At 40.9% G+C, this 22,685-nt stretch overlaps 1 protein-coding gene across 1 annotated transcript in view; it reads left to right on the top strand.

Annotated features, from left to right (window-relative positions):
- The first annotated feature begins 2,267 nt into the window (after nt 1–2,267).
- GNS (glucosamine (N-acetyl)-6-sulfatase) overlaps nt 2,268–22,685 on the top strand; it is a 53,996-nt gene continuing 33,578 nt past the window's right edge. The window contains exons 1-6 of the mRNA XM_036865580.1: nt 2,268–2,659; nt 13,099–13,158; nt 16,800–17,006; nt 19,288–19,353; nt 19,796–19,894; nt 21,421–21,588. Coding sequence (XP_036721475.1) covers nt 2,468–2,659; nt 13,099–13,158; nt 16,800–17,006; nt 19,288–19,353; nt 19,796–19,894; nt 21,421–21,588 — 792 coding nt within the window. The 5' untranslated portion in view covers nt 2,268–2,467. The remainder of the gene's footprint in view (nt 2,660–13,098; nt 13,159–16,799; nt 17,007–19,287; nt 19,354–19,795; nt 19,895–21,420; nt 21,589–22,685) is intronic.

Genomic DNA, 22,685 nt, shown 5'->3' with positions numbered 1-22,685 from the left:
TTTTTTGTTTTTTTGTTTTTTTATAATTCTACAGCATTTAGCCCCAAATAATTTACCATCTAGTTTTTTGGGGTTTTTTTTTTATAATTCTACAGCATTTCTATTGATTGATTGATTGACTGATTGATTGGCTGTGTTGGGTCTTCGTTGCTGCACGCGGGCTTTCTCTAGTTGCGGCGAGCGGGGGACACTCTTCATCGCGGTGCGCGGGCCTTTCACTGTCGCGGCCTCTCTTGTTGCGGAGCACAGACTCCAGACGCGCCGGCTCAGCAGTTGTGGCTCATGGGCCCAGTTGCTCCGCGGCATGTGGGATCTTCCCAGACCAGGGCTTGAACCTGTGTCCCCTGCACCGGCAGGCAGACTCTGAACAACTGAGCCACCAGGGAAGCCCTACAATCTAGTTTTGAAACAAAAACAGTGAGAAAATTTAACAATCTGGAGCATCAGTGCAGATGGAATAGATTATTTTTGTGTGCAGAAAGTCTTACTGGAAGTCTTGAAATCTGAATACATAGGGGTTGGTTATTCCATCAGTGTGCAAAATTAGCCTAGCCTGAGGCTGTAACACAGTACACTGGCCATCTGGGAAGTACTCTGACCAGATTCTCAGCACAATCCTTTTTTGCAGTGGAAATCTACTTCATTCTTATTTTCCACTGTGCTTTTTTTTCTTATAATTTTTATTGGAGTATGGTTGATTTGAAATGTGTTAGTTTCTGCTGTACAGCAAAGTGAATCAGTTATACATACATTAATACATATATCCACTCTTTTTAAGATTCTTTTCCCATATAGGTCATTAAAGAGTATTGAAAAGAGTTCCCTGTGCTATACAGTAGGTCCTTACTAATTTTCTATTTTATGTATTCTACTTCATTTTTAAAAGACTATCTTGTCTTCTGTAGGCTTACTTTTAAAAAAGTAATAAAACTAAGGATGTTTCCTTTTGCATAAGCCTGATAGTTGTGTGTATGACATTCCCAAGCACTTCCATAATTATTTTTACCTTATACGACAGTGCTTTCACAGATTTGAAGACTTCCAGTTGGAGGGTTCAGCTTAGAGAAAATACACCTTATTTGTTAGGAACCAGGAGGTACAGCCTGTTGTTCTCAGTTGGGAATAAGTCTTGGTGGTTCACCTTGCCAGGGATATTTCTTTTGTTATTGTTATATTCACCAGTTTCTTTTATTTTTTAGACTCCACATATAAGTGATATCATACAGTATTTGTCCTCCTCTGTCTGACTTATTTCACTAAGCATAATACCCTCCAAGGCCAGAGATACTTCTGTTTTCCTAGACTTGGGCAGAGGGGCAGGGTAGAGCTGTTCTAGAGCTATCACAGAAATATTTGGAGCCCTAGTTTCATGGAATTTTTAATCCCTAAACATTACTTAATAACTTGGTTGGGTGACCATGTCGCAGTGTTTTGGTTTTTGTTCAATGTGCACATCCTCCAACATCATCTAAAAGGTCTTTCAAAAATTCACCAATTTTTAACAATCTGCCTGACAATGAAGGGGACACGGGTTCATGCCCTGGTCCAGGATGATCCCACATTCCGCGGAGCAACTAAGCCTGCGTGCTACAACTACTGAAGCCCGCACTCCTAGAACCCGTGCTCCTCAACAAGAGAAGCCACCGCAATGAGAAGCCCGCGCACCGCAACGAAGAGTAGCCTCCGCTCGCTGAAACTAGAGAAAGCCGGTGCGCAGCAACGAAGACCCAACGCAGCCAAAAATAAATTAAAAAAATTTTAAAATTCACCAATTTAATGTTATTGTAAATATTCCAAAATTCATCAAGGAATATTAGGCTGTCAGAATATCCCTAAATCGTTTGTTTGAAACCACGATATCAGCTGAGGAACAGCATAACCAGGTTTGGAGTTAAATTGAGTTGTAGAGAAAATTAAAAGCATTTAAATATAACGGCACTCAAGTGTTGTTGACTCAGGGATTAAATACGGTACGGCCCAGACTTTGCCCACCAGCTGATCTTACTACCGCATAGGCACATTCCTCCTTTCTCTTAATTGCTTCCTACTGGCTGATTCCCGCCTCCTCTTATCTGATCGTCCCCCTCATTTTAATCCCTGAACAAAGCGCCCTGGAACCGCTCCTACCAAAACCCAGCCCCTGCCTGAGTCGGGAGCAAGCGCGGGTCTCGCTCCCCTATGGCTTTTCCCCCCTTTCCGCCCACTTCCGGGTTTCCCTCCCTGCTGCTGTCTCCCCTCTTCAATTCGGTCCGGAGCCCCGCCCCGCCACCCGTCACGTGACCTCACGGCGTGCTCCGCCTCCTGCCCCCGGTTCACGTGATCGCGCCCGGTAGAAAACGCCTGACCGCAGACCCCGGCCTTCACGGTGCAGTCATTTTTTTTCCAGCTGCTCGTGGGCTTCTCGCTCTCTAGCCTTCTGCACGTCTTTCCCCTCCGCCCGGGGTCCACCCCCGGAGCCCTGTCCGCCATGCGGCTCCTGCCTCTGGCCCTGGGTGTGCCCCGGCGGGGCAGCCCTCGCCACCTGCCCTACTGCAGCCCAGCGCCGCTGCTGCTGCTGCTGGGAGGCTGCCTGGGGGTCTCCGCGGCGGCGGCGGGCTCTCGGAGGCCCAATGTGGTGCTGCTTCTCGCCGACGACCAGGACGAAGTGCTCGGCGGCATGGTAACTCTTCTGTCTGTTTCTGCCCCGCCCCTCCATCTCCCGGGCTGACTCCCTGGTTTCTGGCCCTCGTTCCCCATTCCTAACTAGCTGCCTCGATCCTGGGTAGGTTTGCTTTTGCCGCGCCAGGCCCTTGGCGCAGGCTTATGCAGCTGCGGGACTCTATTTCCTCTTTCCCCCGAGTCTCTCCTGGGTCCACACACACGCACGCACCACACGGAGCTTCTAGTCTGGACCTTACTGCTGAGGAGTTTGCTTCATGTCTCAAGACAAACATGTGGACGCCTGTTAGGGATGGGATGAACCAATGAGGAGCAGGTGCTGGCTAAGAGCACGCAAGCCTTGATTGTTCGTCTTTCAGGTTAGAGGACAAATCCAGCCCCCTCTTTTGAGGAACCTAGGCCACTTCTGCATTTGACCCTGTGTGCAGTGTCTGTGCCTGATATTTATAAAATAAGTGTTGATATGAACTATTCTGGTAGGTAGGTTGTAGAACTCTTCAGGGTGTGCTTTGCCTCACAAGAATCAAGAAAATTCAATTAGCCTAATTGAACACCTGGCTGATGCATTAGATACTGTCAGCGTTCCGTTTTATATCAGATGGGGGGTGTCCTGAGACTTCATTCTTTCCCAGAGTGAATTTTGCTTCTGGATCTTAGAATTCTCGAATTTGTGACCTTCAGGAACATCTACCCAACCCCCTGCTCACGGAGGCCTAGAAAGTGGCTTGCTCCAGGCTCATGAGTAGTTGTGGCAGTCCAGACAAAATCCTCACTAGTGCTCTGACCCTGGGTATGGCATTACTCTTACCTTTTTAAAAACAAGTGCTTTATTGCTTTCTTCCTTTCAGTTCTCTTTTTGCTTTCAGCCAAATGTTATGAAAACATTTTAGGCACGAGTTTCCTAACTTTTACTGTGTGGGAACACCCTCACTGAGTGTCTTTCAGACTGCTGATTTCAACCCTTAAGTGAGTTGTGAAATCAGTTTAGTGAGTAGCTACCAGCATTTTTACTTCCCTGTGGAATAGAGTAGAATAGAAAATGTCTGTGTGATACATGAGGTCAAGGTAAGCATATCCATATATAGATGTGTCTTAGTTGTGCATTAAAATGTATTTCTTCCTCAGGGCTGTGTTCAAGGGTATGAGAGTCTTTTTTTATTTTTTTTTAAACGTTTCTTTAATTAATTAATTTATTTTATATTCATTTTTGGCTGTGTTGGGTCTTCGTTTCTGTGCGAGGGCTTTCTCCAGTTGCAGAGAACAGGGGCCACTCTTCATCGCGGTGCGCGGGCCTCTCACTGTCGTGGCCTCTCCCGTTGTGGAGCACAGGCTCCAGACGCACAGGTGCAGTAGTTGTGGCTCACGGGTTTAGTTGCTCCGTGGCATGTGGGACCTTCCCAGACCAGGGCTCGAACCCGTGTCCCCTGCATTGGCAGGCAGACTCCCAACCACTGCGCCACCAGGGAAGCCCCCGAGAGTCTTTTCTAAATGATGTCTAAGATGCTTGCGTTTTGACTCCCCGCTGGTTCCTGCCACATGTACCTCATTGCCTTTTAGGTTCTACCCAGCCCCACTGACAATGAAGAGTCTTGACTTAATGGCCCTCCTGGATTTTACTTTGTTTTTTCCACCATTCCAACTGCTACACTTATCCTCCACACAAAACTCCTTTTAAAACAAATTTGTGTGTGTGCTTCTGAAGTGTTTTGTCCAGAAAAAGCAAGCCATCTCTATCAAAACTTAATAATGGTTTAGTGACTTAATTAAAAGGCCCAGCTTTCATGGCTCTGTTGAAAACAAAATCCATCACTTAAATGTAAGGTATTCAGAATTCAGTTTCTTCAATTCTTGTAGACCACCAATGTGGTCTGTGTATATTTGAGGTTTCTTCCCTTGAGCCTGTTAATCCTATTTGCTCCTTTAAACCAGTAGCAGATTCTTTTATACAGATGTTTGTGCTGGAGAGGAGAGCCAAAATTAAGTGGAGGGAAAAAGTCAAATTTAATACTCCCAGTTCTCTGGAGAATTCTGTCTTCTCCTGTAACCTTTTACAGAATACTCTAAATACCACTGATTGTCCAACAGGACTTGAAGGGGAAGAGCTAAGAAATAACGGCATTTGAGAACCTACTTGGAGCTAGTCAGGGTGTGAAGTGTTTTATACAGTGCTTCAATTATCACAGGAATCCTCTGCTGTAGGTATTGTCCTTATCTTAAAAAATGAGAAACTAAAACTTAGAAGGGGTTAAGTAACTTGGCCAAGGTTCATATAGCTATAATAAGGGGCAAAGCCCGGTGTCTTGTAGTGTAAGAGCCCTGAGATTATATGCTTTTTCTCCTATTCTAGAATACTGTGGTAATACTGATTTACCAGATGTCATTCCACATACCCACATCAGCATAGTCACACCATAGATCAGAGATTTCGTCAGGTGACATGGAACTCCTTAATTTACACGTAATACTTCATGTGTATTATTTTCATTTTTATGGAGAGAGGGAGGTCTCTGACCCAAAAAAAGATCATGAATTGCTGCCATAGTTGGCAAATAAACAAGTATCAGTCCCTCAGACTAACTCAGGTCAAAGGATTATAGCACTTGTATGACTGTGGTTTGATGTGGAATGTTGCGATCATCTTTGAAGTAGTCTTTTATGTGGTAGCATCATCTTTAACCGTTCATTGTATTTGTTGTAGCTTTCATCTGTGGGACTCCATTTTTAGTTTTTGCCCAGGGAACCGTTCATCCATTTCTTGATTTTACTTGAATGTTGTTATGGTGTGATGGACACACTGTTCTTCACTGAAGCACAGGTTGCTATTTTTAAAATCATTCTCTAGAAAAACTGACACTTGGTCAAAACCTCAAGGAAGTGAGGGAAGGAGATGTAGGGGAAGAATGAATACATCATGTCTTTGCTTAAGGCAAAGTGATCTTTCATTGTTAAAAGTTAGCTATAGAATTATCCGAATTGTCAAAACTTTATTTCAGAGCAGCTGTATATGGGGCCCAGGAAAGCAGATGACTCCTTAGGGGTTTTTTTTGCTTCAGATGAGTAAAGTAGCACATTAGTCATATGCAAGTGTAAGATTGGCTGTTTCTTAAAGAATGTAGTTTGGCCTTAACGTGACCAGCCACTATCTTTGCTTAGATCTTAAGGATCCACTTTATCATTCAGGTTAGCATGGACACACATACACGTTTTTTGGTACAATGTGGTTTCCTGTTTGGGACTTGTTTGATTAAGCACAGAGTATGGTTATCACTTGTACTACCATTAGCAGTATAAAGGTTATGGTTATTAATATACATTTCTTACTTAAACTAAAATCTGAATTCCTGTGCAGCCCTGCGTCATCATCTGACTCCTGCCTACCTCTCTGACCTTGTCTCATTACCCCATTCTTCCCTTTACTTACTGTGCTGCTTCTAGCATGCTGACCTTTGTTCTGCCCTCACATGTGTTGCTTTCCTTCTCTGGCAGCATATTACTTGTTCACTCAACCTGAAAGCATCTTCTTCTGGAGCTTTGCCTGGCTGACTCATCATGTGACTCTCAGTACTGAAGTTACATCCTGAAAGAGGCCTTTCCTGACCACTCGTTGAAAGTAGTTTTCCCCTTTCCTCTCATCACCTGCAAGCACATGGTCCTGGTTTATAGTACTCTTCACTGCCTGAAATAATTGTTTGTTTGTTTACCTGTTGTTTGAGTACAAGGATCATGAGAGCAGGGACCTTCTATCTTTTGTCCACCATTGCCTAGATCAATGCCTGGCACACATTAAGTGTTTAGTAAATGTGTTATAATCACACAATTTAGTCTTACTATAAATCAGATATTCTTCAGTAGCTTTGCATAAATACCAGACAATTGGAACAAACCATTGTTCCCTATAATCAGCTCACATAAGTCCTTTTCCTATTTATACTTTGCATTCCTGTTTCCCCTTCCTGTGTACTCACTGTAACTCAGATTACTCATCAACCCAATGTTTCATTCAGTCCAGTGTTTTTTACTTGAGGATAGCACCCAGTGATGTTTTGTGGGAGATCATGGCTGGTGACATTCCTTCTGAAGGTTAGCAAAGACCTTATGTATCTCTAGCATCCCCTGGGAACCTATTGTGGATCTAAGACCACATCATCAAAGACCTTTTTTTTTTCTTTAAATTTATTTCTTTTATTGAGGTGTAATTGACATAAAACATTATGTTAGTTTCAGGTGTACAACATAATGATATTTGTATATATTGCAAAATGATCACAGCAATAAATATAGTGAACATTCATCATAATGCATAGTTACAGAATTTTTTTTCTTGAGATGAGAACTTTTAAGATCTACTCTCTTAGCCACTTTCAAATGTGCAATACAGTATTATTAGCTGTAGTTGCCATGCTGTGCATGACATCCCCATGACTTCTTTATTTTTTTTATTTTTATTTTTTTAAAATTTATTTATTTTTATTTATTTTTATGGCTGTGTTGGGTCTTCGTTTCTACGCGAGGGCTTTCTCTAGTTGCGGCGAGCGGGGGCCACTCTTCATCGCGGTGTGCGGGCCCCTCACTGTCGTGGCCTCTCTTGTTGCGGAGCACAGGCTCCAGACGCGCAGGCTCAGTAATTGTGGCTCACGGGCCTAGTTGCTCCGCGGCATGTGGGATCTTCCCAGACCAGGGCTCGAACCGGTGTCCCCTGCATTGGCAGGCAGATTCTCAACCACTGCGCCACCAGGGAAGCCCAACTTCTTTATTTTATAACTATAAGTTTTTACCTTTGGACACCCTTCACCCATTTCACTGCACCCACCCTCACCCCCCACTTCCTGTCTCTGGCAACCACTAGTCCGATCTCTGTATCTGAACTTGGTTTTTTTTGTTTTTTTAGATTCCACATACAAGTGAGGTTATACAGTATTTGTCTTTCTCTGACTTAATTCACTTAGCATAATGCCCTCAGAGTCTACCGATGTTATCAAAATGGCAATATTTCATTCTTTTTTATGACTGAGTAATATTCCATTGTATATATATATACCACATCTTCCTTTCCATTCTTCCATTGAGGGACATTTAGGTTGTTTCCATGTCTTGGCTATTGTAAATAATGCTACAATAAACATGGGGGTATTTAATCTTCGAGTTAGTGTTTTCATTTTCTTCAGATAAATACTCAGAAGTGGATTTGCTAGACCATATGGTAGTTCTATTGTTAGTTTTTTGAGTAACCTCCATATGGTTTTTCATACTGGCTGAACCAGTTTACATTCCCACCAGCAATTGCACAAGGGTTCCCTATTGTCTGCATCCTTACCAACACTTTTTATCTCTTGTCTTTTTGATGATTGCCTTTCTAACAGGTGTGCAGTGCTATCTCATTGTGGTTTTGATTTGCATTTCCCTAACAATTAGTGATGTTAAACATCTTTTCATTTACCTGTTGGCCATTTGTATGTCTTTTTTGGAAAAATGTCTTTTCAGATCCTCTGCCCATTTTTGTTTTGTTTTATTTTAAGATTTATTGATTATTTATTTATTTACTTTATTTTTGGCCACGTCTGGTCTTAGTTGCAGCACACGGGATCTTCATTGAGGCATGAGGGATCTTTCGTTGTGGTGCACGGGCTTCTCTCTAGTTGTAGCATTTGAGTTTTCTCTTCTCTATTTGTGGTGCACAGGCTCCAGGGCGCATGGGCTTTGTAGTTGTGGTGTGCGGGCTCTAGAGTGCATGGGCTCTGTAGTTTGTGGCACGCAGGCTCTCTAGTTGAGGAGCGTGAGCTCAGTAGTTGTGGTACGCAGGCTTAGTTGCCCCATGGCATGTGGGATCTTAGCTCCCTGACCAGGGATCAAACCTGCGTCCCCTGCATTATAAGGTAGATTCTTTACCACTGGACCACCAGGGAAGTCCCCTCTCCCCATTTTTTTTTTTTTTTAATCTTTTATTTGTTTATTTATTTATTTATGGCTGTGTTGGGTCTTCGTTTCTGCGCGAGGGCTTTCTCTAGTTGCGGCGAGCGGGGGCCACTCCTCATCGCGGTGCGTGGGCTTCTCACTATCGCGGCCTCTCTTGTTGCGGAGCACAGGCTCCAGACGCGCAGGCTCAGTAATTGTGGCTCACGGGCCTAGTTGCTCCGCGGCATGTGGGATCCTCCCAGACCAGGGCTCGAACCCGTGTCCCCTGCATTTGGCAGGCAGATTCTCAACCACTGTGCCACCAGGGAAGCCCCTCCCCATTTTTTAATTGGCTGTTTTTTTGCTGTTGAATTGTATGAGTTCTTTATATATTTTGCATATTAACCCTTTATCAAATATATGACTTGCAAATATTTTCTCCCATTCAGTGTAAGTTGCCTTTTCATTTTGTTAATGGTTTTCTTGGCTCTGCGGAAGCTTTTTATTTATTCTTTAATTGAGCTAGAGTTGATTTACAATGTTGTGTTTCAGGTGTACAGCAAAGTGATTTAGTCATAAATACATATATATTCTTTTTCAGATTCTTTTCCATTATAGGTTATTACAAGATAATTGAGTATAGTGCCCTGTGCTATATACAGTAAATCCTTGTTTTTTATCTGTTTTATATATACTGCCATACTCCTAATTTATGTCTTCACACACCCCCACTTTGCTAACCATAAGTTTGTTTTCTATGTCTGTGAGTCTGTTTCTGTTTTGTAAATGAGTTCATTTGTATTATTTTTTTTAGATTCCACATAAAAGTGGTACCATATAATATTATATGTCTTTCTCTGTCTGACTTACTTAACTTAGTATGATAATCTTTAGGTCCATCCACGTTGCTGCAAATGGCAAAATTCCATTCTTTTTTATAGCTGAGTAATATTCCACTGTATATATATGTATACCACATCTTCTTTATCTGTTCATCTGTTGATGGACATTTAGGTTGCTTCCATGTCTTGACTATTGTAAATAGTGCCGCTGTGTACATTGGGGTGCATGTATCTTTTCAAATTAGAGTTTCTGTCTTTTCCAGATACAGGCTGAGGAGTGAGATTGCTGGATCATATCTTAACTATACTTTTAGTTTTTTAAGGAACCTCCATACTGTTTTCTGTAGTGGCTGCACCAATTTACGTTCCCACCAATAGTGTAGAAAGGTTCCCTTTTCTCCACACCCTTTCCAGCATTTATTATTTGTAGGCTTTTTGACGATGGCCATTCTGACTGGTGTGAGGTAATACAGTAATACTTCATTGTAGTTTCAATTTGTATTTCTCAAATCATTAATGATGTTGAGCATGTTTTCATGTGCCTGTTGGCTATCTGTATGTCTTCTTTGGAGAAATGTCTATTTAGGTCTTCTGCCCTTTTTTTTTTTTTTAATTTTATTTATTTATTTATTTTTGGCTGTGTTGGGCCTTCGTTTCTGTGCAAGGGCTTTCTCCAGTTGCAGCAAGCAGGGGCCACTCTTCATTGCGGTGCGCAGGCCTCTCACTATCGCGGCCTCTCTTGTTGCGGAGCACAGGCTCCAGACGCGCAGGCTCAGTAATTGTGGCTCACGGGCCTAGTTGCTCCGTGGGATGTGGGATCTTCCCAGACCAGGGCTTAACCCGTGTCCCCTGCATTGGCAGGCAGATTCTCAACCACTGCGCCACCAGGGAAGCCCCTCTGCCCATTTTTTGATTGGGTTCTTCGGGGTTTTTTTTGATATTGAGGTACATAAGCTGTTTGTATATTTTGGAAATTAACCCCTTGTTGGTTGCAATGTTTGCAAATATTTTCTCCCAGCCTGTTGTCTTTTTGTTTTGTTTATGGTTTCCTTTGCTCTACAAAAGCTTATAAGTTTGATTAGGTCCCATTTGTTTATTTTTGCTTTTATTTCTTTTGCCTTGGGAGACTGATCTAAGCAAATATTTCTACAATTTATGTCAGAGAATGTTTTGCCTGTGTTTTCTTCTAGGAGTTTTATGTTGCCATGTTTTATATTTAAGTCTTTAAGCCATTTTGAGTTTATTTTTGTATATGGTGTGAGAAAATTTTCTAATTTCATTCTTTTACATGAAGCTGTCCAGTTTGGCAGCACTACTTAGTGAAGAGACTGTCTTTTCTCCATTGTATATTCTTGCCTCCTTTGTTGTAAATTAATTGATCATAAGTGCGTGGGTTTATTTCTGGGCTCTCTATTCTGTTCCATTGATCTACGTGTCTGTTTTTGTGCCAGTAGTGTACTGCCTTTTTTTTTTTTTTTTTTTTTTTGGCTGCATTGGGTCTTTGTTGCTATGCACGGGCTTTCTCTAGTTGCATCTTGCAGTGGCTTCTCTTGTTGTGGAGCACAGGCTTGAGACGCGCAGGCTCAGTAGTTGTGGCTCCCAGCCTCTAGAGTGAAGGCTCCGTAGTTGTGGCACACGGGCTTAGTTGCTCCACAGCATGTGGGATCTTCCCGGACCAGGGATCAAACCTGTGTCCCCTGCATTGGCAGGCAGATTCTTAACCACTGAGCTACCAGGGAAGTCCCACCATACTGCTTTGATTACTGTAGCTTTTAGTATAGTCTGGAGTCAGGGAGCATGACACCTCCAGCTTTGTTCTTCTTTCTCAAGGTTATTCTAGCTGTTCAGGGTGTTTTGTGTTTCCATACAAATTTTAAAATTATTTGTTCTAGTACTGTGAAAAGTGCCATTGATATTTTGATAGGGATTGCATTGAATGTGCAGATTGCCTTGGGTAGTATGGTCATTTTAACAATATTAATTCTTCCAATCCATGAACATGGTATAGCTTGCCATCTATTTGTGTAATCTCCAATTTCTTTCATCAGTCCCTTATAATTTTCTGAGTACAGGTCTTTTACTTCGTTAGGTAGGTTTATTTCTAGGTATTTTATTCTTTTCGATGTGATTGTAAATGGGATTGTTTCCTTAATTTCTCTTTCTGATAGTTCATGGTTACTGTATAGAAGTGCAACACTATATTAATTTTATTAATATTAACTGTATATCAACTTTGTATCGTGCAACCCTACCAGATTCATTGATGAGCTCTAGTAGTTTTTTGGTGATGTCTTTAGGATTTTCTATGTATAGTATCACGTCATCTGCAGACAGTGACAGTTTTACTTCTTCCTTTGCAATTTGGATTCCTTTTCTTTTTCTTGTCTAATTGCTGTGGCTAGGACTTCCAATGCTAGGTTGAATAAAAATGGCAAGAGTGGGCATCCTTGTCTTATTCCTGATCCTAGAGGAAAAACTTTCATTTTTTCACTGTTGAGTAGAATGTTAGCTGTGGACTTGTTATATATGGCCTTTATTATGTTGAGGCACATTCCCTCTATATCCACTTTGAGAGTTTTTATCATAAACGGATGTTGAATTTTGTCACATGATTTTTCAAAATTCCTGAATAAGTTAGAATTCTCTAGCTAATGGGTTACTTAGGTTTTCTATCATCTGTATAAAACAATGGGGATAACTTTTTTACAGTATTGAAAATGGTCCTCTTGTTAACATGGTTATGTATTTGGGTTATTAGTCTTTAAGAAATTATTACACAACAAAATACACTTAAAACTGTGTTCAGTATGGTCTCAGCTTTCACAGGAACTTCAGAATCGTTATGAGCTGACTCATAATACAACTGAAATAAGTTTCTTCACATCGTCCTTTCTTGCTGTCTGGAATCTGGATAAAGATTATTAGTATTTTTTATTGTTATTATTTATATCTAAGTGATCATCTTCATACTTTTTATCCTCACTCTAGGATTTGAAACTAGTTGTTCTCTATACTTGTCAGGATCTTAAGTTTTGAGCAAAAGATAAAAAGCAAGGATATAAACGAAATAATATTCTGACTAGTCTTTTGCTTGACAAGGTTTTCTGTATATGTGTTTGCCACTTAGTTCAAGTCTTTGCTGGAGGTGGTGGTTGGTCTAGTGCAGAGGGCCATGAGCTTATGGTCAAAAAGTGTGCATCTGGGCTTCACCACCGAGTGTCTGATATTTGAGTTAGTGTCGGGGCCTTGTCTGGCTTTCAGAACCTAAGTGTTGTTTTATTTCTGTTTTAAAGGATGGAAGGCTCCTTTCATATCATTTTCCATATTCTGCTTCTAAAGATGAATTAATAGAGATAGATCTGCCCCACCTGTTTGTAAGGCAGCTGGTGACAAATGAGAGAAGGGCACCAAAATTTCATTACATTGAAATCAACATTGCTAGAATAATGCCATCAGCTGTGAACCTTCCCTTCCTGCAAGCATTATAACTCCCTGAACTTTTGCACAGGACATAACTGACTGTAACCAAACTTGTTTGGTTCATCTCCAGAATCACACGGGACACTTGGCTGTTCCTTAGTGTCAGATAGAGCTGATCATTTGGGAATAAAAGGTTGAGAGTAAGATACAAAAAAAGACGAATTTTGTTCTGTGTGTTTTAGTTTATTGGAAGAAATTGTTTAATAGATAACTGTTTACTTTACAGACACCACTAAAGAAAACCAAGGCGCTCATTGGAGAGATGGGGATGACTTTCTCCAGTGCTGTAAGTTTTGAAGCTGATTTAATTTTGTTAGACTTTAATTGTGTTTATGTTCTAAGAAGAAACACTTACTTTTGGGTAGTCTACTGTAATTTATGTGGTTATTTTCTAATTAAATGCCTGATCTAAGGGAAGGAGTCTGTTTAATGTGATATAAATTTGTTTAATTGAAATATTACTTCTTAACAATTGAAGATTAATTACAGGTATTTTGTAAGCCATTCTCATCTACAACTCAGAACTAGAGAAGTTTATTTAAAACTTCACTGTTTGAGGTTTGAAAATGGATTGTAAGAATCGGTTAACATTTGTACTGTGTAAAATGTTCCATGGTAAAAGCTTGCAGGCTACTCTACAAAACCCAATTAACCCTGATAGCCAAACCCAACAAAGATAATAGCAGCAAAATGAAAGAAACCCAACAACTATGTGTACGTGTGTGTACATATATGTAAATACAAATATATGTGTATATGTACATGTGTAAACATAAATACAAAGATCCAAAATAAAATACTAACAAATCAAATTCAGGAACCATGCTCATAACCAAGTCAGTGGTAGCCCAGCTTAATATCAGGAAATCCATTGAACAGCAGCATAGTGTTGTGGTTAAGAGCAGACTCTGGAACCAGATCACCCTGTTTTGAATGTTGTCTCTGCCTCTCTCCTAGCTGTGCGACCTTGGGCAACTTATTAACCTTTTTGGCCTTTGGTTTCCCCATTTGTAAATAGGGATACTAAAACCTGTCTCAGAGGTTAAATGGATTGTTACATGTAAAGCAAGCACTTATATCAGTGCCTAACTTAGAGTAAGTACCACTACATAATGGTGGTTATTATATTGTTCACCAACATATCAGTGGTTAAAAGGAGGAAAATTAGATACTCATCTCAGTGGATGCTTGAAAGTCCTCTGAAATGTTGGCATCCTTTCCTTGTAACTTATTAAACTGTTACGTCCATACTATGATGAATATTCCAAACAAATAGCACAACTTAGAGTTAAGGTTAAAGTCTCAGAGCACTGCTGTTAGGGAAGAGATGAGGGCCCAATATCTCTCACTTAATGTTCTTCTGAACTGTCTAGTGGTTGGCATAAGTCTTGCGGAATTCAGGGGTAAAAGTACTGGAAAAAGACAAAAATTGTTATTTCCACTTGTCTGGATTTTCTGCCTAGAAAACATAGAGTTGTTGGAAAACTTTTTAAATTAATAGAATTTAGTAAGGTAGAAATGAAAAAATAGAAGTAACTTTCTTCCATATAACTAGTTAGAGAAACATGGGGGAGAGAAGATCCCACTTATACAGCAGGAAAATATAGACCTTAGGAATAGCTGGTGGTGGCCAGTAATGGTTAAGACCTATAAACGTAGTTACAAAGTTTTGTGAGTGATAAAGTATTGGGTTGGCCAAAAAGTTCATTACAGAAGATGTTATGTAATGAAACTTCAAAGCTTTTGCACAGCAAAGGAAACCATAAACAAGACGAAAAGACAACCCTCAGAATGGGAGAAAATATTTGCAAACGAATCAACGGACAAAGGATTAATCTCCAAAATATATAAACAGCTCATTCAGCTCAATATTAAAGAAACAAATAACCCAGTCCAAAAATGGGCAGAAGACCTAAATAGACATTTCTCCAAAGAAGACATACAGATGGCCAAGAAGCACATGAAAAGATGCTCAACATCACTAATTATTAGAGAAATGCAAATCAAAACTACAATGAGGTATCACCTCACACCAGTTAGAATGGGCATCATCAGAAAATCTACAAACAGCAAATGCTGGAGAGGGTGTGGAGAAAAGGGAACCCTCTTGCACTGTTGGTGGGAATGTAAATTGATACAGCCACTATGGAGAACACTATGGAGGTTCCTTAAAAAACTAAAAATAGAATGACCATATGATCCAGCAATCCCACTATTGGGCATATATCCGGAGAAAACCGTAATTCAAAAAGACACATGCACCCCAATGTTCATTGCAGCACTATTTACAATAGCCAGGTCATGAAAGCAACCTAAATGCCCATCGACAGACGAATGGATAAAGAAGTTGTGGTACATGTATACAATGGAATATTACTCAGCCATAAAAAGGAACGAAATTGAGTCATTTGTTGAAACGTGGATGGATCTAGAGACTGTCATACAGAGTGCATTAAGTCAGAAAGAGAAAAACAAATATATTAACGCATGTATGTGGAACCTAGAAAAATGGTACAGATGAACCGGGTTGCAGGGCAGAAGTTGAGACACAGATGTAGAGAATGGACATATGGACACCAAGGGGGGAAAACTGCGGTGGGGTGGGGATGGTGGTGTGCTGAATTGGGCGATTGGGATTGACATGTATACACTGATGTGTATAAAATTGATGACTGATTAGAAAAAAAAAGGAAAATATGTTAAAAGTTTAAAAAAAAAAAATGTTACAGAAAAACCCGAACGAACTTTTTGGCCAACCCAGTACTTTATACATAGATAGGCACATCATTTTCTGTGGAAAGACACAAGATTATAAAACGCTTATTCTAATCAGAATCCCAACAAGGTTTTTTTTAGGCCGAATTAAGTGATTCCAAAGTTATCTGGAATAATAAGTAGGTTAGAATAATCAAGGTAAAATGTTTAAAGGAAGAGATTTCCCTACTGGATCCTAAATGTCATCTGAAGATCCAGTGAGCAGTGTGGCATTGGCCAAAAAAATAGGTCAGGAAATATCAAAGGGAGAGGATTAAAAGAATTGCCAATGTGAAAATTATAAAAGTCAAACATATAACAAAATCAAAAAGCAAAAGTAAAAAATGGGAAGTATTTGTAACATGATTGAATCCTTCCTTAACTCAGGTTTTCTGTAACAAGAGGGGAAAATGTGCAAAGCACATGAACAAACCATTCACATGAACACAGTTGGTCAGTATGCGTGAGAACGTTCATCCTCACCGGTACTTAAAAATGCCAAATCCAGTTCGAAAGGCCAAAGAAATGCTAAGTATTTCAAAGGGATAATACGTAATTCTGACAAGGGCGTGCTCAAATGAGCATTCCCTCCCTGCTGGTGCGAGCATAAGCTACTATTACCCTTCTGTAAAGTGGATCGGTGATGAGTATCAAGACCTAGACAAATATTGGGTTGAACAGGGTAATTCCGTTGATCACAGGAGCTAATAGAAGCATAATTAGAGTAGGAAAAAAAAATTTGTGTCCAGTGTATAAAGTGATGCAGGAAATGTATAAAGCTACAGATCAGCCTGAAAAATGAACCTCTACTTCTCTGCCACATTAGATTCAAGTAGTACTCTTTATCTTTGTTCAAGACCTGGCTCCCACCATGCTGTATTCCTCGCATGTAAATATTTCTTTGGCAGATGAAATTAGAACAACTTTAGGTTATCCTGTAGAAAGAAACCAGCTGAAAAAGAAATCTGTTTTCTGGGTTCTATCTGCTTTACTGTCTCCGCTAGGGGACTTAAAGCAGCTCTGAAATGTGTCATCTATAAAGAAAACCTCTATTCCATGGGAAACTAGAAATTTGACTTTGGAGCATTGAGCAGCTTGCTTTCTCTTTAGAAATGATGAGAAATCCATCTGTCTTGTGTAACTTTGCCTTTTTTGTTTCTCTTCCGTTTGTAGTATGTGCCAAGCGCTCTTTGCTGTCCAAGCCGAGCCAGTATCCTGACAGGGAAGTACCCACATAACCATCACGTCGTTAACAACACTTTGGAGGGAAACTGCAGTAGTAAGTCTTGGCAGAAGATCCAAGAACCAGATACTTTCCCAGCAATTCTCAGATCAATGTGTGGTTATCAAACCTTTTTTGCAGGGAAATACTTAAATGAGGTATGTTGAATGGTCTAATTATTCCCTTTCTTTCTTTTTAAAAACAGCTTGAATGTGAATTAGTATGATTCATGTTAATTGTTTTTTAATTAGCATCCGTTCAAGTCATGTTAAACGGTTTTTGGTATATGTTGTTTTCTCTTAATCTGCCTGTTAAACCAGAACTTACATGAACGTATTTACATGATTTGGGCACTGTGGTTATTCTTTCTTTAAATAGTCTCTGGAGCATTTGTTTAAAAATTGTCTTAGGACTGCTGTGGTCTGATGCATCTTCCCCCTTTTCCTGAAGAATTCTGCTTGTCCTTTGGCTGTCGTGGTATCTTTGTTTCCATTTCCCCTTTATCAGGACTGGAGTGAAGAATTTTTTCCTCTGGGCATCTTTTCCTGAATTATAACAGCTTAATGCTTAACCCATTTTCTAAAAACTGGGAGCAGATTGTGGAGAGATCAGTGTTGAAGGAAAAGCACCCAGAGCCTGAGACGTTCAGGCCATTGAAGCATGTGGCTGAGTGGTTAGTGTGCTGGCCTTGCGGGCCTGGATGGAGGGAGGCCTCACTGTGACCTGCCAAGGCCAGATTTCAGGGCCTCGAGTCCACCACACTGGCCTTAGCATTTAGTCAAAGTTCAGGCTTAAAAGAAATAATGTGTTTGAGAGTGTTTGGGGTTATCTCTTAAAATAAAACTGGGGATTCAGGACAAAGAGAAGATGTACGTTTTCTTATGTACTTTATCTGTGGTTGCTAGAGATCTTAATATCTGATCTGAATTTTGTTAATTCTCCCCCTCCCCGCAACAGTTGGGGGATTTGCAACCTTGTGGATTTGATGAAAAATGAGTCAGTTTGAAAAGAATCATGAGCAGTGTGATGGGTTAAAGCTATAGGTCATAAAGAGACCTTACACTGCTTTGCATGTTGAAGATCATCTAACATATACAAAATAAGAAATTCTTCAAAATACAAAGACTTAGGGGACTTCCCTGGCAGTCCAGTGGTTAAGATTCTGTGCTTCCAATGCAGGGGGCATGGGTTCGATCCCTGGTCGGGGAACTAAGATCCCACATGTCGCAGACACAGCCAAAAAAAAAAAAAAAAAAAAACAAAGATTTAGTTCTTAGAGGCACGGCCTTAAATGGGCAGTATTAAGCCTTGTCGAGATAAAATGGGATGATTCTGTGGTCTCTTCACTTAATTCATCTCATCAGATAAATTGAGTCCAAAAGTAGACTTCATCAGCAGGACAGCTGAAGTGATAGGCTGGTAGCTTGTAGTCTGATGATTTGGGCTGTTAGCCACAAGATTGGCTGGACCATTCAGTCTAGGCCATCAGTAGCTCAGCAAATGAGCCATGTGGCCTAAGCTCTGTGACCTTTCCCTGTAAAGGGCCAGAAGTAAATATTTCAGGCTTTGCAGGCCATATGTCTCTATAGTGACTATACAGTTCTGCTGTTGTAGCAGGAAAGCAGACTTACATAAACCAGTGAGTGTGCCTGTGTTCCAGTAAAACTTCACCGTGACTGAAATTTCAATCTGATGCAACTTGTCACAAAAATATTCCTCTTTTGATTGTTTTTTTTTTATTCAAGTATAGTTGATTTTGATTGGTGTTTATATTTTTTAATGTTTGGAAGAAAATTCTTAGCTTGCTGGCCACACAGAACAGTTGGCAGGCTAGATTTGGCCCTCCAGCCATAGTTTGCCAACTCCTGCTTCAGAAGTTCCTAGGACAATAGTGTTCTTTACTTTTTTTTTTTTTTTTTTTTTAATTTATTTTATTTTTGGCTGCATTGGTTCTTGGTTGCTGCGCGCGGGCTTTCTCTAGTTGTGGCGGGCGGGGGCTACTCTTCTTGCAGTGCGTGGGCTTCTCATCCCGGTGGCTTCTCTTGTTGCAGAGCACGGGCTCTAGGTGCGGGGGCTTCAGTAGTTGTGGCACGTGGGCTTCAGTAGCTGTGGCACGTGGGCTTCAGTAGTTGTGGCTCACGGGCTCTAGGGTGCAGGCTCAGTAGTTGTGGCACATGGGCTTAGTTGCTCCACAGCATGTGGGATCTTCCCAGACCAGGGCTCGAACCCGTGTCCCCTGCATTGGCAGGCACATTCTTAACCACTGTGCCACCAGGGAAGCCCTAATGTTCTTTACTTTTTGACTGTTATGTGTTTGAGGAAATTGAGCACCTACCATGTTTCAGGCACTGATCTAAAAAGATTCTGAAAGTTTCCTGTTTCCTTTTGGTCTGGTCCTGTCCTAGGGACTTCTAATGCGCTGCTTGTTTTGATTTCCAGTACGGAGCCCCAGATGCGGGTGGACTAGCACACGTTCCTCTAGGCTGGAGTTACTGGTACGCCCTGGTGAGTGATTAATGAAGTCAGTGACAATTCTGCACAACCCTACAGATGCTATTTACTTTCTGCGGTAGCTCTGATGTTGACATTATTTGGTTTGCTTTTATGATTGGCCATTTTGTCTCCTTAGAAGAAAGTCTGTTGATTTGTGAGTCACTCTGCTGTGGGATACTTGTCTTGCATTCCACAAGGTTTAGCAACATATTTTGCTGTTCTACCGGATCCATTTCTGGCTTTTTAAACTAGGACATATTATTGAAACTATGCTAGTAGTTAATAAAACCCTAGTCAGAAAGTCCAATTCAATATTGACTTGAGCAATTACCTTTTTTTTTTTTTTTTGGTCTTATCACTATTTAAACAGAGTATAGTTTAGCCCAGCATGGTTTCCAACTTTCATTTTGTGTGCTGACCTCATAAAAAAATCTTACTTTCCTCTCTTTAATAGGAAAAGAATTCTAAATACTATAATTATACCCTCTCTATCAATGGGAAGGCACGGAAGCACGGTGAAAACTACAGTGTGGACTACCTGACAGATGTTTTGGTGAGTTACTGAAGCTCTGTCCTTGCACTTTAGCTCATGTTTAATTAAAGTCTCTGCCTAGAAAATCTTTACTTGTATTTGTTAATGTTGGGTAACATGAATAATAACTTGGTCTAACTGCCAAAGAATATTTCCAGCTGATTAAAAACTCCTGAGGGTGTTTTTCTTTGTAATTAAGCCAGGCTCAGATCTAATGTTCTTGAAATTCCAGCAGCAAATCCCTTTTCCAAAGGCTAATCTCTAAGACTATGGAGATTACTTTGAAGAGGTTTTACTTTGTAGGGGTTCCTACTCTTGACCCCAGTTTTACTCACAAGCTACAAGATGGCAGCTTCATCATGAGGGTGGCGGGATAGGGATAGGGGAGTTCTTCAGGCATTGTATATTATATATAAAAAATACTGAAATCGGGAGGGGAATTTGGGACTGTCCTTTCCTGTTTAAGATGTATCTAATGACAGCCCTCCCATAGGGCATTCATTCACCAAGTACTTCAGCACCCATTATAGCAGGTGTTCAGCAGTAAATGAAACAAAGTCCCTGATTCTGTGGACGGTAACCTTTTAGTGGAGGATTTTATTTACCCTTATGTGTGTCGTCTTGTTAGATGGCGATTAGTTAGAGAAATAAGGCAGGGTATGGGAGTTACTTAGATAACATTTAAGCAGAATCCTAAAGGAGATGAGAGTGAGCTATACAGATCAGGGGAAAGAGTGCCACAGGGAAAGGGAACAAAAAGCGTGAGGGTGTTGAACCAGGAGTGTGCCTGACAGGTTGGAGAAACCACAGGGTTTCTTGACAGGGCTGGAGTAAAGTAGGGGGACGGGATGGTGATAAGAAATTGATAGTATCTTTTGAGTTTAGTGTTGGGAATAAATGAAGATGTAAATCAACTAGAAAATTAAAATCACAGCATGTTTGTGGGAAGCTTTCATTTTCGTAAAGTATCTCCAGAGAAGCAAACGAAAAATTTAAGTCCATATAAATTAAAACCCTGGTGTGGTGTATTTGGACTTAATATTATTCGCTCAGTTTAGCTACTTCAGCTGGCATAACTTAGGATATCTACTCTACATATTTTTGTAAAATTACAGTAACTTAATTCACTTTTCCCACTGTTGTGAATTAGGTTGGCTCTCTTTTTATGTTCTTTAAAGCATCAAACGTATATACTCTAAGCTGCATAAATGTATATACTCCAAGCTACATTAATATAAGTTAGTACTAAAATGGCTGAATTACTGTTTTTTTTCCTTATGGGAGGCGTGTTACGTTAGGTCATGTAAAATCATCAAAATCCTAATTGCTTTCTTCGATGGTGTGCTTTTCAATTTTTTATTGTGTTTGCCTGAAAGCCAAACGATCTGTTCCAGCAACATGCTTGCAAGTGACTGTGACATAGATCGTATGCTAAGATTGGTGGAAAGCTAATAGGGCCCTGTACACCTGTTCACCAGAGAACAGGTATCTATCAAGTCCTCAGCTGTGAGGTAGGGTAAGCAATGACAGATCTTTGTGTATGTCAGGCCAATGTCTCCCTGGACTTCCTGGACTACAAGTCCAACTCTGAGCCGTTCTTCATGATGATCTCCACTCCGGCACCTCATTCGCCTTGGACAGCTGCACCTCAGTACCAGAACACCTTCCAGAACGTCTTTGCACCAAGAAACAAGAACTTCAACATCCACGGAACGGTAGCTTCCCCTAACCCTTGCATTAAGCCATGCTGGATGTGATTAATTGTGTAATGTACTTGTCAGGGAGCCTTTGAATCATATAGTTGGTCTTCCTTCTAAATCTCTTAAAGGTAATTGCACCTGTCGCTAACATACTAGGTAGTATACACTTGCTTCAGAAGTCAGATAAGGTTCCTGCCACACACCCAGTGAGCAGCTGGAGAGTCGGCGGAGAATGGTAAAGAAATGCCATCTTTCCTGACTACAGGCTCTTGATAACCTCTGTGCTGGCACTCCTCCTGCCTGGCAGTGGCTGAGACATGTCCCTTGGGGCTGAGCTGGGCCTGCAGCAGTCTCCTTTGGGTGGCCCTTACCAGGCCCGAGGCATAGGAAGAAGAGGGGTGACACAGTGCAACGTGATTGGGAAGGGAGTTTGAATGGAGAAATGAGCCAGAACAGGCCATGACCTAAATACTGTTCACTTCGTATGCCACTTACCCTTCCCATGGCACAGGAGATTGGCAGTTTGCTAGTTCAAAGGCAGAAAGCTTCTACTGCCTCATGCCTGTTACCCAGAAATCTTAGTTGCTTGTGAGGTGGTAGAAAGAATGAATCTTGGAGTTAGAGTCAGTATTACCGCTTTCTGGCTAGGTGACCTGACCATGAGCAAGATGCTTAACTTGCATTTATCTCTCTGAAGTCAGGGATCCTAACCTCTCCTGCAACTCTTGTATGGATTAAAATACACAGAAACGTCTGGCATGTTGCCTGGCACATTGTAGGCATGTGCTTGCCATGGATGACATTAAAGATGAGTGAACCGAGTTTGAAACCTGGGTGCCATTCTCTCTGTGTTCCAAAAGAAGTTCATAGAAGTTCCCATGACTAAGTAAGGTTAGAAACTTCAGGTTAAATAAGTCACTCTGCTACAGGATTTCTCAGAGTTATTCGTGTTCTGACATGAATTTGCAACAGGAAGAGATGCTCTATAGCATTTGTCAAGCATGCTAACTAAAGGCTTTGAGGATCACAGTTTGCGAGATGGCAGCTTAGGGTTTTATGAATAGGGAGGAGAGAGAATCAATGGTGTTTGGCAATTTTTTTTTTTTTAACTG

The sequence above is a fragment of the Balaenoptera musculus genome, chromosome 10 (assembly GCF_009873245.2).
Source record: "Balaenoptera musculus isolate JJ_BM4_2016_0621 chromosome 10, mBalMus1.pri.v3, whole genome shotgun sequence".
Classification (NCBI taxonomy): domain Eukaryota; kingdom Metazoa; phylum Chordata; class Mammalia; order Artiodactyla; family Balaenopteridae; genus Balaenoptera; species Balaenoptera musculus.
This window is presented reverse-complemented; position numbering and strand designations above follow the sequence as displayed.